This window comes from Canis lupus, chromosome 21 (genome assembly GCF_011100685.1).
Source record: "Canis lupus familiaris isolate Mischka breed German Shepherd chromosome 21, alternate assembly UU_Cfam_GSD_1.0, whole genome shotgun sequence".
NCBI classification, from domain to species: domain Eukaryota; kingdom Metazoa; phylum Chordata; class Mammalia; order Carnivora; family Canidae; genus Canis; species Canis lupus.
In genome coordinates, this window is record NC_049242.1 from 29,181,632 (window position 1) to 29,197,397 (window position 15,766).

The 15,766-nt window shown below is 37.0% G+C and overlaps 1 protein-coding gene across 1 annotated transcript; it reads left to right on the forward strand.

The window, feature by feature from the left end:
* The first annotated feature begins 4,626 nt into the window (after positions 1-4,626).
* Positions 4,627-8,755, forward strand: OR52H9 (olfactory receptor family 52 subfamily H member 9). The gene has a single exon (XM_038568856.1). It carries the CDS (start codon positions 4,982-4,984, stop codon positions 6,149-6,151), a length of 1,170 nt encoding a protein of 389 aa, XP_038424784.1. The 5' UTR covers positions 4,627-4,981; the 3' UTR covers positions 6,152-8,755.
* Positions 8,756-15,766: the final 7,011 nt, after the last annotated feature.

Here is a 15,766-nt window from a genome sequence, read left to right on the forward strand (position 1 = left end):
AAGTCAGAAAGAGAAAGAAAAGTCAGAGGGACTCTCCCACTCAGAACCGTGCTGCAAATCACCAGGATATGTGAAAAAAGGCATTATGTATGTATATTACAAGATAGCCTCAATAAGTAAAATATTCACTAAGAAGCAAGGAGAGGGCAGCCCGGTGGCTCAGTGGTTTAGCGCCACCTTCAGCCCAGGGCATGATCCTAGAGACCTTCCTGCATGAAGCCTACTTCTTCCTCTTCCTGTGTCTCTCCCTCTCTCTCTCTCTCTCTCTCTCTCTCTCTGTTTCTCTCATGAATAAATAAATAAAATATTTTAAAAAAAGAATTAAAAAAAGAAGCAAGGAGAAATGAACAAAACAAAATGACATGTTTAAATGCATCTATTATTGACAATATATCTAGAGATTAAATTAATCAAGAATAGTGAGTTCGTCAAACATAATTTACAAACTCTGAAACTTGGTGTGGTAGGCAGAATAATGGTCACTCAAATAGTATCTCCATCTTAAACCTCTCTGATTATGTTAGGTTACATGGCCATGGGGCATTAAGATAATCAGATGAAACTCATCAGTAGACTTTAAAAATAGGGAGATTATGCCAGGATATCTAGCTGGCCTAAATGTAATCACAGATATTCTTAAAAGTGAAAGAGGAAGGCCCAAGGGGAGAGGCAGAGGGGAACTGAATATGGAAGAAGGGCAGAAAGAATATTGCTTTCTTTGAAGATGGAAGGAGGGGGTTTCAGATGCAGAGAAAGTATTTCTAGTTACTAGAGAAAGCAAGGAAAGAATTTCTCTTCTAGAGCTTCCAAAAAGAGAAGCAGCCTTCTCAACACTTTGATTTTAGTCCAGTGAGAACTACACTGAACCTCTGAACTATAAAACTGTAAGATAATTACTGTGATCTATGGCATTTAAAGCCATGGAATCTATGGTAATTTTTATAATAACTATAGAAAATAAACATTCTGCACCCCATAAAAAAGAGTATTTGTGTTTTTAACTGAGTTGTAATTGACATATATAGCATTGTATTACTTTCAGGTACGCAACACAATGATTCAATATTTGTATACACTGCAAAGTGTTCACCATAGTAAGTCTAGTTAACGATTATAATTATAGTTCCCTTGCTGTATATTCTTTCTCCATGACTTATTTATTACATAACTGGAAGTTTGTACCTTTGACCACTTTCACTCATTTTGTCCACCCCCCCCCACTCCCCCCCTTTGGCAACCACTAGTATGCTCCCTGCCTTTATGAACTTGTTTTTGTTTGTCTTATTGTAGTTTTTAAGATTCCACATATAAGTGAGGTCATATAATATTTGTCTTTCTCTGTCTGACATATTTCAGTTAGCATAATACCTCAAGGTTCATCTGTGTTGTCACAATGGCAAGATTTCATTATCTTTTTATGGTTGATACATACATACACACATATATGTATCACGTTTTCTTTTCCATCCATCCATGAATGGATACCTCTTAGCTTGTTTCCATATCTTGATTGTTATAAGTAATGCTGCAACGAACATGGGTATATAGATATATTTTCAAATTAATTTTTAACCCATTATTAGGGAAATTAAAAGAAGACTATGTTAATAATAGAATATATCATACTTTTAAAGATATAATATTATGAACATATCAGATATTTACGTATTGATATACAGATTCAATGCAATCAAAACAAACTCTGTGTGTGTGTGTGTGTGTGTGTTTATAAATTGAGAAACTGTTTATAAGGTTTTTGGCAATGCAAAGTGCAAAGAATGGCTAAGAAATTTTTTTAAGGGGGGGATGGGAGGAGGAGCAGAGGGAGAAGGAGAGAGATAATCCCAGACCCCTTGGGGCTCTATCTCACGACCCTGAGACCATGACCAAAACTGAAATCCAGAGTCAGATGCTTAAATGACTGAGCCACCCAGGTGCCTCTGGCTATGAAATTTTTTGAAGAAAAAGTCAAAGGTCTTACATTTCAATGTCAAGACAAGAAAACTTTAATCATACTCATACAATATTGGTGCAAGTTTACACAAATAGACTAATTAAAGAATACCACATGTACAGGAACATTCTTAGGCCCCTGAGAATTCTGTCTCAATGTGTCTAAATTGTCTAGACTGAATCTCTTAGGAATCCAATATCTACAGCCTACTGAAATCACCATGGTACATTCCATCTCAAGGGAAAAGAGTTAATATGGTTGACCTCATCCCCTCTCTGGGGATGGAAAAACTGGTGGTACCCACATAGCATGAATTCTATTTCCTGGGAATAGAAGGTAGCACATAAAAACTTTCACTTCACCTCTTATGGAACATCTCCCAGCCTAAAATTTTACTTGTTTCCTCTAAGCAGATATTTCCCACTCCTCCTGTAACGCACGAGGTAGAAGACAATTTGGTGAGCTCAAAACTACAGCCGATTAGGGAAGAGAAAAATGCTACACTGATTTTTAAATTTTTATCAAACAATGTAGTTTGGTGTTTACTCAGTGTCCAGATAGGGTCTGTGTCCTAGAGGACATGACTCTGAGAGGAAGGAGTCCTGCTGACACCTATGACTTCATAAGGAGACAGCTCCTGGCAGAAAACGACTGATCTCAACTGTAGACCAACTAATGTAACCAGGAGTACAACGGGGAATCCGGAAGAAAAAAAAGAGCTCTTTGGGTAAAAGAAGTGAAGTCAGAGTAGATTCGGACCAAAGCAGCAAACCTTGGTTTGTATGTTTTCTGTTGACCTCCTTTGTAGTTTTAACAATTAGTGGTTCATTTTTCTCCACATTAAATTTATTCCCTGGGACCCTTCTTGGAAGGCAGTGAGTCTGTGCTTCAAGAGACTGAGTTGCAATCTAGCCTAAATTATGGAGACATTTTGGGACCTTCTCAGTCTACTTTTCATATCACACGAGATGAGGTGGTTGTTCTTTTAGGGAGGTTTTCAAAGACTCTGTGAGTACCATTATTCTCACAAATTCAGTGCCCACAGGTGGTTAGCCTACATCAGATCTGTAGGTGGAATTTAGAGTCTACATCCTCATGGGCATAGAGGATGAGTCGCGATTGGGGCGGGGATGAGGGGCTGCTTTTGGACAGTGGGAACTGGTTAGATTCAACCCAGGTCAATGTTTTTTCACTTTGACTGATTAAGGACTCTGACAATGACAGAATAATTCCCTACATGAGAGAACCTCACTATGTAAAGCTTTGACTGGGCTTCTGGATTCACAAAATCCCATGTCTCAACCTGTTCCTCCCTCCCTGTCACACAACCACACATTTCTGCCAAGACATAACAGTATGGAACTGTTATGACCTGTCTGAAAAATCCACTTCCTTTCCTTCAAAGCTTTTTGAATGATTTTTTAAAAATTTTTGGAGACGATAAGAACTAGATCTCTCCCGAAAGGGGCCGAAGGATGGCTCCACTTGTGCTGGCGTCTCCGACTCTACACTCTCGGCTATCACTGTTACTGGTCCCTGTCAAAGTACTTTATAAAATAGATCATACAGTGGAGTTAAACTTTTTTTTTTTAAGATTTTATTTATTCATTCATGAGAGACACAGAGAGACAGGCAGAGGGAGAAGCAGGCTCCATGCAGGGAGCCTGACATGGGACTCAATCCTGGGTCTCCAGGATCAGACCCTGGGCTAAAGACAGTGCTAAACCTCTGAGCCACCTGGGATGCCCCATACAGTAGAGTTAAAACTGAAATACAAAAAGAACCTCCAAAAGCAAGCCCTAATTAGTGCAAAGATGGGGTCCAAGTACTGGCAGACCAGAAACAAAAACATTAGGGCAGCACTGTTTTATTATTTTTAATTTTATCTCTAGGAGGTGAGAATCTGCTCTGCTTGACTTTGCCCAGGCTAATCACACTGGCTGGTATCGTTACAGAGGCATTGTTACACTCACTGGTGGATAAACTGTCTCCTCTACTAAGTTAGGGGGCAGAGATCCTCCAAGATTTAGGGCATCATCATCCATGAAGCCATAAATCATCCTCTGAGCTCACTACCCTTTGCCTGAGTCAGGAGAAAGCTGCTTACCTGTCCTTGTGCACTTTTTGGTGGATAAATTCTCTTATTTTCACATTACGGGAAGCTACCCTCCTAATCTGAACCATATGTCAATCTCTGGGTAACAAAGTCTCCTGTATCACCTACCCCTCTAGAATCTATTCTTTATTTTTCCTTCCCTTTTAATTATTCCTTGTATTACTCTATTGAAGTTCTTCAGTTTATTTTTTTAGCTTTTTTTAAATAATAAATTTGTTTTTTATTGGTGTTCAATTTGCCAACATACAGAATAATACCCAGTGCTCATCCCGTCAAGTGCCCAACTCAGTGCCCGCCACCCAGTCACCCCCACCCCCCGCCCTCCTCCCCTTCCACTACCCTTAGTTTCCCAGAGTTAGGAGTTAGTTCGTTCCCAGAGTTAGGAGTCTTTCATGTTCTGTCTCCCTTTCTGATATTTCTCACTCATTTTTTCTCCTTTCCCCTTTATTCCCTTTCATTATTTTTTATATTCCCCAAATGAATGAGACCATATAATGTTTGTCCTTCTCCGATTGACTTATTTCACTCAGCATAATACCCTCCAGTTCCATCCATGTCGAAGCAAATGGTGGGTATTTGTCGTTTCTAATGGCTGAGTAATATTCCATTGTATACATAGACCACATCTTCAATTTATTTTCTAAAAAACATTGGCAGAAACCTAATATTTGCTCTATAAAAGTCCATTTCTCAAAGCTCATCCCATTTAATAGTTGTAATTTATTCTACTTGTCTCCCTCCACTGCCCTCCCTCTCTCTTACATACACAGACCTTTTCTTCATATATAATGTAATAATTTCCTTCTCCATTTGAGCCCAGGCTTATTACAAATAATCTACATTGAGAAATAGACACAGTTACTTAGGTTTAATCACATGAAATTGCTGACCTACAAAAAAAGCATTCTGTAATGTGTATTAATAAATGTATAAAAGAAATGAAGTGGGGCCACTGGCAAAGAAAAGGGATAATAAAAAGTCAATTCTATAGGTGTCAACATCCAGGGGGCAGAGGGGACTCTCAGGCAAGATGCCTGAATGCGACAGTTGCAGTCACCTACCATGGTCAGTCCCAGCCCATTCTATCGCTGATGTGTCCTCAGGGCCCCAAAGCCAGTGGATCCCAGACTGAGGAGACCATGTATAATCTGAGCTGTTACAATCCTGGTTCCTTTATCCTTGTGGGGATACCTGGCCTGGAGAAGTTTCACATCTGGATCGGGATACCCTTTTGTGTCATCTATGTTCTGGCTCTTGTGGGTAACTGCACCCTCCTCTACCTCATTGCAGTGGAGCACAGCCTCCATGAGCCCATGTTTTTCTTCCTAGCTATGCTGGCTACCACGGACCTCATCCTGTCCACTGCCACAGTGCCCAAACTGCTCACTAACCTCTGGCTGCACTCCCAGGAAATAACCTTCTCTGGCTGTCTCACCCAGATGTTTTTCCTCCACTTCAGCTTTGTAGTCGACTCAGCCATCCTGTTGGCCATGGCATTTGATCGCTACGTTGCCATCTGCTTCCCCTTGAGGTACACCACCATCCTGACTCCGCAGGTGATCATCAAGCTTGCAGCGAGCATTGTTGTAAGGAGCTTCTCTGTCATCTTGCCAGATGTTTTTCTGCTGAAACGGTTACCCTTCTGTGGGACACGCATCATACCACACACATACTGTGAGCACATAGGTGTTGCTCGGCTTGCCTCTGCTGACATCTCCATCAACATCTGGTATGGCTTTTCTGTGCCTCTTATGACTGTCATCTCAGATGTGATCATTATTGCTGTTTCCTATACCTTCATCCTCCGTGCTGTCTTTCAGCTCTCATCTCAGGGTGCCCGCCAGAAGGCCCTCAGCACTTGTGGTTCTCATGTCTGTGTCATTCTCATGTTTTACACACCTGCCTTCTTCTCCATCCTTGCCCATCGCTTTGGGCATAGTGTCCCTCGAAATTTGCTTATCCTGTTTGCCAACCTCTATGTGGCCATCCCCCCCGCTCTCAATCCTATTGTCTATGGAGTGAAGACTAAGCAGATCCAGGACAAATTTATTCTCCTCTTCTCTTTGAAGAAGACACAATGAGTGGGGGAGAGTCACTGAAGGAGAAGTTTAAGTAAAAATAGACTAGGTGAAATTTTATAGAACACAGACATAAAAATAAAACTGTAACTCCCATTAACTTGAAATTTTAGGGTTCTAGCTGTATGCAAAGTATGGGAAGGGAGGAAACAGGAGAAAGAAAATACTCTAGACTTTCAGAGAATCAAGGGTTTTCTTGATCAATTTTCTCATCATTTATATGAAGGAGGTGATAATGGGTACACAAGAGCACTAATGCTCAGGTTTACATTTTTCCTGTTGCTAATTTTGAGATATTTGAAGGCTAGGTATTTCCTAACATACAACTCACCCCCGTGTTTCTCATTTGCTAAGTTAAAGGCAAAGGCTCTTGTGTTCCTTTTTTCAGTAGCTATCAATGTTTTCAACTATAACTACCAAACTTGCTGCTTTGCACTTCAGTCCTGAGTCTATACACTTTAAATCCCACCTCCTATGACCTGTACTTGCTTTACTTTTTTTCTTTAACCATCTCAAATTACATAGAACTGATTATCTTTTGTATCTGTCCTCTTAATTTGCATGTTCCAAGAAAATGTTTACTACCTTTGGTCCATATTTTACAATTATTAATTAATTGAATTAAACCTAATTATGACAGGGTAATATTGGTTAATTCATTTCACAGATGAGGAAATGGAGACTTATGAAATGATAGAAAGACAATTAGTAGATTTAGGATCCAAACCCAGGTCTGTCTGATTCAGAATTCTTTATCCAATTGCTTCCTGGATGTCTACTCACTTGAATGGCTTTCAAATGCCTCCAACTTAATTTCTCCAAAACTGACCTGGGAATTCACTAACTTCTTCCATAAAAAGTGCCCTTCCTTTTCAGTCTTCTTTTACAGTGAATGGCACTACCACCAACATGAATTCCCAAGCCAGAAACCTATGGTTTGTCCTTGATTTATCCTACATCACACTCCAACAAAATTAAGTCAATATTTGGGTTAAATATTTTATTTAAAGTTGCTTATAAGTGATACTAGTAGATATATACATGAAATTCTCACCTCTTTCATGACCATGACCAGCTTGCCTGGGCCCTTCTCTAACATCCATCCCTCTGAGAGTATTTCAAAGTCATCTTTTTAAAGGAGTTCCATCCCTGCTCCATTCAATCCATTCTCTCTATAAAAGCTAGAGTGATCATTTTAGAATTCATATGATGGTGTCACATTGCACCTTGCATCTCTTGAATAATTCTATTGTCTTTAGGATCAATTCAAGGAATGGGAGAATTTATTTTTTTTTTATTTTTATTTTTTTTTGGAATGGGAGAATTTAATGAAAAGAGCAATCTTCCCTGAACTCAGAGCTTTACATTTAATTTACCTTTATTTATACTTCATTTATATTTATTTCACTTAATTTGCATATCTCTGACTCTGAGCAAGTAATTTCAGAAGCGATATTCTTTTTGTGTGTGTCATACTCAATGTCTTGTTACTTAACAACAAGTTGGTGTGAGTGTAGAGTGTGTATTGACTGGAGTTGGGTAGGAGCCATCTATGTTTCTCTTAAGAAACCATCCCAGGATAAAAATGCCTATTTCCTAACAATTTCCACTGAAAAGGAAGCAATAAATTTAATCAAGATGAGCATATTAAATTACTTGGGAATAAGAAGTAAAGAGTAAAATTGGTATAATGGATAAGATCTCTGTGTACGTTGGTCTGTGTGTGTGTTGACATTTTCTTTGCTGTCTGTACTGTCCTTAGGCAGTTCAAAAAATACACAAGCAGGGCTGCTTTATCTATGCCATAATTACAAATCATAATACTTATTTGCATGTTTATCTATCGATGCCTACATCATGAGTTCCTTGAAGGAAGAAACTTAGTCCTAGGCATCTTCTTATACCCTTTTATATGAAAATATCTAACATGTGTTCTCAGTAAAGGTTTCATACATCTTCAAACTTTATCAGAAACCTCTTCCTTAAGGCCATTATACCTTACTTTTCCTTTCTTCCTTCTCTATCCAATTTAGATTCCATACTATATTATTGCAGTCTTTGTCTTGTTTATCCTAAACTCGACTGTCTCTCTTACATACTCAGGAATCCTAATGAATCCTGATGAAGTTAGCCCTGTATTTTGGGGAACTTGGAGAAAAAGACTGCACAAGACATACTGATACTACAGTTCATGAATTCAGACAATACACAACCAGACTTGCCTACTTTCAGCTTCTCAAATGCATCAGATTTCTCCTTTTCTCTTCCACATGTGCTTTCTCTTTATTCTTTGCCTAGCAATTTATGTTTAAGCTTCAACTAAAAATACCCTTAGATATTCCTTTTTTAGTCCTGTATTTGACTACTACCTTTCACATACATTCTCATTGTACAATGTACTTTTCATTTTAAGACTTACCGCAACTTTAATAAGGTGATTGCTCATATACTCAGTTGTTTAATGTCTATTCCTCCATTATATGTCATCAAGAACCAGGTTCATGCCTGCCTTGTTTATCATTGCTTCCTATCATTTAGAAGCTCCTGCTTTGTAATAGGAATGCAATAGGGCAGCCCAGGTGGCTCAGCAGTTTAGTGCCACCTTGAGCCAGGGCCTGATCCTGGAGACCCGGGATCGAGTCCCATGTTGGGCTCCCTGCATGAAGCCTGCTTCTCCCTCTGCCTGAGTCGCTGCCGCTCTCTCTCTCTCTCTCTCTGTCTCTATGTCTTTAATTAATAAAAAAAATTAAAAAAGGAATGCAATAAATGCTGAATAAAAGAGTTGAAATGAATGAGTTTTAATGAAGGAATGAGATCCCTCTTCCTTAGTAGAAGTCTACCGGCATTTGTAAGTCTGCATAATTAGAGAAAGAATTATGGAGAGTCATGGAAAAAAAAAAAGATTTATTTTCTCTATAGTCAGGTAATAGGTTGTTTCCTCACTTATTCTTCAGAGTTCTTCTTTCAATTAAGCATTTTTAAACAATTAAGCATTACATCACATCTGTGTTTAATTGCTCATCTCTTTTTATACATGCAGAAACTTATTTCTAGAACAGTTAAAGCATTTTGTTAGAGTACAAAAAGAGGAATGAGTAGAACAGGGATAAATTCCAGATGTTTAGCCACTAGACATTGAAAGTAGTGGGAAGTTGTACATAGTGTTCTGTTGGAAGGATGAGATTGTACCCTGGCTGGCTAGCTATGATTTTTAGATTTGCATGTGCTTTGTGTTTTGCCTTAAACAAATAGATTAGTAGCCTGTAGTCTAAAAAAATTGAATGAACACAAAGTTAGTGATGATTCTACACTGAGGGGAGTTGGACAGAACTACCAAGCAAGACTAAGCATTGGGGTAGGTATCTAAGAAGAGAAGCCTCTTCACACCTGGAAAGATGCTGCCTCAGTGAGAATTATCCCCAGAGTTTTTTTATACAAGGTTAGAAGCAGATACATTTCAGTCCAATAGGTATTTATTGATTTTCCTCTATGAAGTACTCTCAGCTAGGGATTCAGAGGAAAATGAAACAGTCTCTACACAAGAAGTATTAGGAGTTCTATATTGGACTAACACATAGTAAAATGACTCTTGACAGACTTTCTTTTTTTATTTTTTATTTTTATTTATTTATTTTTTAATAAATTTATTTTTTATTGGTGTTCAATTTACCAACATACAGAATAACACCCAGTGCTCATCCCGTCAAGTGCCCCCCTCAGTGCCCGTCACCCAGTCACCCCCACCCCCCGCCCTCCTCCCCTTCAACCATCCCTAGTTCATTTCCCAGAGCTAGGAGTCTTTATCAAATTAATGATCAAGCTAGATCATGACCCCGCTGAGGCTCAGGTATGCTATCATCATGAATTCCAAAATTTCCAAGCCACCACTAATATGAGCAGAAGTGTAAGTTTCTAAAGCTGGGAAAGTATTAATTTGACTGAATCCTTCTTCGTGTCCCAGACTGACTTGGAGCCTTGGGACCGGAGGCCTACAGGTCCCCTGGGTTCAGAGGCTTTCTGTTCTAATTTGTCTCTAATCCTGGGAGATGACAAGAGAAGTACATTGGCAATCCTCTTTTCCAGGCTTTGTGTTGATTCTGCCCTACAGTAAGCATGATCTTATATGTCTGTTCCTATGTCCCTGTGTCTGTCCTTACTAACTCTGGCACTGCTTCTTTTGTTCTTTGCTCTGTTTTTCATCTGCTGTGCTTCTGCACTCTCTGATTATCGCCTTGCCTTTGCAAAGCAGTTCTGAGACCAGGATCTGCAAGGTGTAAGCCCATGGTGAGCAATGCAGAACTATGAGAAAGTAATGGAGTAGAGCCAATTAGAAAAGGCTCTACTAGAGCTGGTGAAGAGGAAAGAGACAGATGGGGAAAGAAGGAGCTCCAAGAGGAGAGGGCAAGATTAGAATTCTACATATAGATTATAGAGCTGCCGCTCATGCTAAAAAATGGTATGAAATAGAGGTGTCTATTAGGAGCTTTATTCTGAGCTCCTCCCATTTATTTCCCTAAAATATTTCTAGGCTTTTCTAAAGGTCAAAATTTATAATGCTACGGATGTAAAAATAAATAAATAAATAAATAAATAAATAAATAAATAAATAAATAAATAAGTAGTCATGATAGACTTAGAACTGACCATTTCGGACTGGGTCCAGACACCTCGAGATTGAAATTTCATACACCATCTCAGAGACTTTTAGGTTATCTTATATGTGTAAACATCAGTTTGTATTTGTGAGTACATTTACGAATGAGTGTCCTATTGTTTTTGGGGGATCATAGGGGTAAGCACTCAGATGTCCACCTACCCTAGACACCACAGAGGGACACAAACACAAAACAGATTTGAACAGTTACTTTTTGGATTGGATCTTAAAATAGTCCTTCTTGTAACCCATGGGCCAACCTTGGATATCCCTTTCTCTAAAATAGGGCAGAAGAAAGATATTCACATAGACAAACTTAGCATAAAAAAGAGAAATAAAGTCAAGGTTTGGATTATAATACCTCATGATCAAGATATTACCGAAAGTCCTGTCCTGTGTTTAGTTTAGTGCTAGAGGAGATGGAGCTTGTAGAGACATTGGATGTGTTATTGCAATATTCCTAGCCTTAGGAGAGAGAAGAAAAATGCTCCTCAGTCAATCAGAGACCAGTAAATAAGGTGGTAGTAGAATACTTGCTAAAATGCAAAATCTTATTCAGGAACCTGTAATCAAAGGGACTGTGATCAAAGAGTACTAGTGCTAGGAGATTAAAGAGAATGTATAGTTAGTGATACCTGAGAAGTTCCAAGAAGGCAAACGTAAAGCCCACAGACCTTTTTCTGTATCTAGAACTTTGAAGGTAGGTGAGGAAGGTGTACTAATTTCCCACATCTAGCTTAGTCCTTCCTCCCAGACCATCTTTCATCACTGTGCAATGTTTGTGGATTCATTCCATAGGTTTGTTTGGTGGGAGCCTTCATCCAGTTTGGAAATATTTAAATAAGGGAAGCAAGTTTTCATGCTTTTCTAGATCTTTAGTTTTCCAAGTTTTATGTGGAGGAGCCTACTTTATATTGTTGTGGTAGGCTGAGAGGACATAAGACTGAGGGAATGGTGAATAAATGAGAGGATATTCACAACACTATTTGAATGATCAAGTTAATTAGTATGAAGTCCACTGGTCTCTCTGGCACTCATTTATTCAAGAACCTATTGAACACTCTGTGACACATTCTGTTCTAGGGATAGAACAGTGAAATAAGCAGACGTGATATATATCCTCTTAAACTTTATCACTTATTAAATGAGAAAGCTAAGTAAAATAAAATAAAATAAAATAAAATAAAATAAAATAAAATAAAATAAAAATAGTGTGATAAGTGCTCTGATTGGATAATGTGGAGTGCCAGGAGTATACCTGGGGCATTACCTAATTTGGATATTGTTCAGGAAAGCTTGTTTTGTGCTATAGATGAGAGAAAGTTTGCTAGAGAAAGAAAGAAAATGGACGAAGCTGAAGAAACTTTCAAGACCAAATGTAGGTGGAAAAGAAATCAGACAAGAATATTCCTCAAAGCTGAAATTTAAATTGGGGTGACACACTCAGTGGACTAAAGTTATCTCATGTTTGACATGGAAGAAGGCTTTATGGCCTCTTCTACTTTGATATTCTCTTCTGGGATCTAGTGTTAGGTAATATTTGTTTCTGACTGAACAAGAAAAATTATTGAAAGTCTTTAAAGTCTTTAAAGCATTGAGGAACTACATGGGTGTCAGTAATGCCATGGTGTTAGGTATAAAACCATGAGTTTTATGCAAATTCTTCAGTTATGAGATTATGCAGCAAGAGATATACAGGTGTGGATACTACTCATAGGATCAGATAATGTGTCTTCAAATTAATGTCTATTTGCTTACCTTAGTTGATAGTAAACAAATGGGCATATTTTAAATAATCTTAAAATTATTCTCTAAAATCAGGAGACAAAGTAGAAGCCAAGGAAACAAAATAAAACAGGGCAAACTTGACTTGAAGTTCATAGATATGGAAGAATTTGCTGGTGTTTCAGCAACTTCATCACTCCTCTTTCCATCACCCCTCTATTGACTGATAAGTCCTATCAATTCTGTCTCCTCATCTTTCTGAAGACAATCTCTTCTGTTACAGTAATGCAGGCTGCCATTTTTTACCTCACTTCAGTCATGATCATACTCAGTCCCTTGTTTACAGAATGGGTTCCTAGTTCATCTGGGTACATATTAGGACTTACAAGTAATGTTCAAATAAAGGAATATATTTAGGTTTCACAAAATAGTTTAACTAGCTTTTAAAATAAACTTAGAACATTTTCGGGCTTCCTATATGCTCAGAAATCAGTTGTATCCTACATGAATTACCTGCTCTTTAAATATGAGAAGATATATTTGATGAAATTATCTAGTTTGGGCACCATTCGGAGGGAGATAGGTCTCTGATAACCTTTTTATTTTATATAAATTGGTTTACTTAGGTTGTATGATTATTCATCAATCATGTTTGTTTCTGTATATTTTCCCAAGTATCTTAATTTTACTTTAATTGTCAGAGCATTATAAGGGACTTCAAAATACCATTATTGTTTAAAAATATATCTTCTTTGTCATTAGAAAATTTTTTGTCTTTTTTATCTTGATTTTAATCATTATGCTTATGTAATTCACTTGTGACTTTAGAGAATTCTACTGATTACATTTTTTTTTTTTTACTTTTTTCTCTTTTTAAAGTAATTGATTTCCAATTTTGGATATTTAATATACTTATATTAATTATTCTTATTTCATTGATAATGTGTTTAAAGATTTTTTTCAGAGATTTTATTTATTTATTTACGAGAGACACAGAGACAGAAGTAGAGACACAGGTAGAGGGAGAAGCAAGTTCCATGCAGGGACCCCCGTGTGGGACTTGATCCCAGAGCTCCGGGATCACGCCCTGAGCCAAAGGCAGATGCTCAACCACTGAGCCATCCAGGTGTCCCTTAAAACTAACATTTTGAATCCTAAAGCAACATCTACTAGTTTTCAAAGATTTGCCATTTAGTGAATCTTTGGTGCTGTTCTCTAGTCTGTATCTACCTTTTTGTCTTTCTGCCTTATTTGATATTTCCTGATTATTTACCTAAATATGTTTCTTAAAAACCTCATTCTCATACACATTTCAGGTGCATATACTTTTAATATAAGCTAGAGGTTTTATTGTGATACTGTTTACATATATTCATATATGATGCATATATCTTTTTGATTCATGAGGAATTTTTTAATTGTGAATCCAACTACATTTTCTTCTGCAATAAATAAGAAATAATTTCCAAGCCTTTTGTGGAATTATCCAGTATTTTCTCACCAATCTTGATTCCTCTAATTGCATATAGTATAAAAATTACAACCAATTTTGGAGCTATATATTCTGTCCTTGGGTGTATTTATTCTTGAGCCAGCAAGATACTATGTAGTTTAGTCATGTATTTGATTTATGTGTGTATGCATTTAATAAATGCATTCAAGTTAATCATGTCATTTTATTGTTAATTGATAAATCATATAATCCTTTTTCTTATCATTTAAAATTTTTCTTTACACATTTTTTTGCTATTTAAAAACATTCTGAAATTATGTTACCCTTTAAATATTACCAGCTAACCTTCTCTGTTTTATTCCAGTTTTAGTATGTGTCCTGCAGAAGTAGCACTATTTTGGCATCTTTTGATTCCTATACACATAGCTTTACCTCATTCTTTTTGAAAGCCATATACTATTACACTGTATGAACATACTGTAAATGTTAAAATAATTCCCATATAAAAATTAAACTGATGCTAGCTTTTCAATTTTTATTTTCATATTAAAATTTCTCTCAAATTTCATATTATAAATGTTGCTGCTGTGAATATCTTTTTGCCATTTTAATTTATATAATTGTATCTGTAGATCCTATATTTGGAACTTCTGGGGCAATGGATATGTGCATTTTATGTTTTGATACACATTGTCAAATTAGTATCTAAGAATGTTATATAGTAAATCCTTCTAAAATAGTTATGACAACTCTTACTTCCTCAGACCCTTCACAGGATGTATATTATCAATGATACCATTGATCATTTTAAGTCTTGATTGATAAATAATATACCTCATCATTCATGTTTATATTAAGTTTAATTATTTACGAGACCAAAAATATTCTACATATTGTTACACATTAGAGTTTCTTCTTATATGACCTGGTTATTCATATCCATTGTTACTTTTTCCACTTGATCACAGGGCTTTGCTTTAGGGATCTGTAAGAATACTTTAAATAAATGTTAATGGAATTATATATTTTTCATTTAGATTAGTCTTTAATTGTGGTGCTTTTGTCATGAAATTTATTGTCTCCTGCTTAATTATCATTTCTCTGTAATAGTTTGTTCTTCCAATTTCCATATTTTGTCCTTCTTTCTTCCTTTAGATGTTATCTGGGTGTATATGTGGTAAGGAATATGAGATGTGGGTGAGGTGATTTATAGATAATTTTGTGAATAGGGAACCAAAATCCTGGATCCTGAAACCTAGCTAAGGCTTCTCTATGTGTCTCTGCTATACCTGTATCTATTTTTAAAGAGGTGGACTCCATGTAGATTTAAGCACTGAAGATATTTACTGCTGCCAATGGTCAGCCTTGCCATTTCTTCTTATCTGGGATTATAGTCTTTCCATTTTCTTTTCTTTCTAGTTGGGACAGACTTTACATCATATCTGCCTTTAATTGCTCAGGGAAAATCGGTGCATTTGAGTTAGAATGCAGAGGTCTTGATGAGAGATGATAGCATGTAGGATAGAGCAGTCAATGCGAGGATAGCAATAAGTTGATGTAAGACAGAATGAACACTTACTTGTAACATGATACTTGTTTGGAAGATGAGCAAGATGATTGTGTGTGGAAGAATAGGATTGAGATAATTTCAAGGCTTCTAGACTGAGAAACCATGTTATACTATCATTTGCTGAGTTGGAAAACATTATAGGAGAAACAGATTTGGAGCAATGGAAAGAGAAATAAGATAGTTTGAAATATGCTGAATTGGATGCACCTGTGGTAT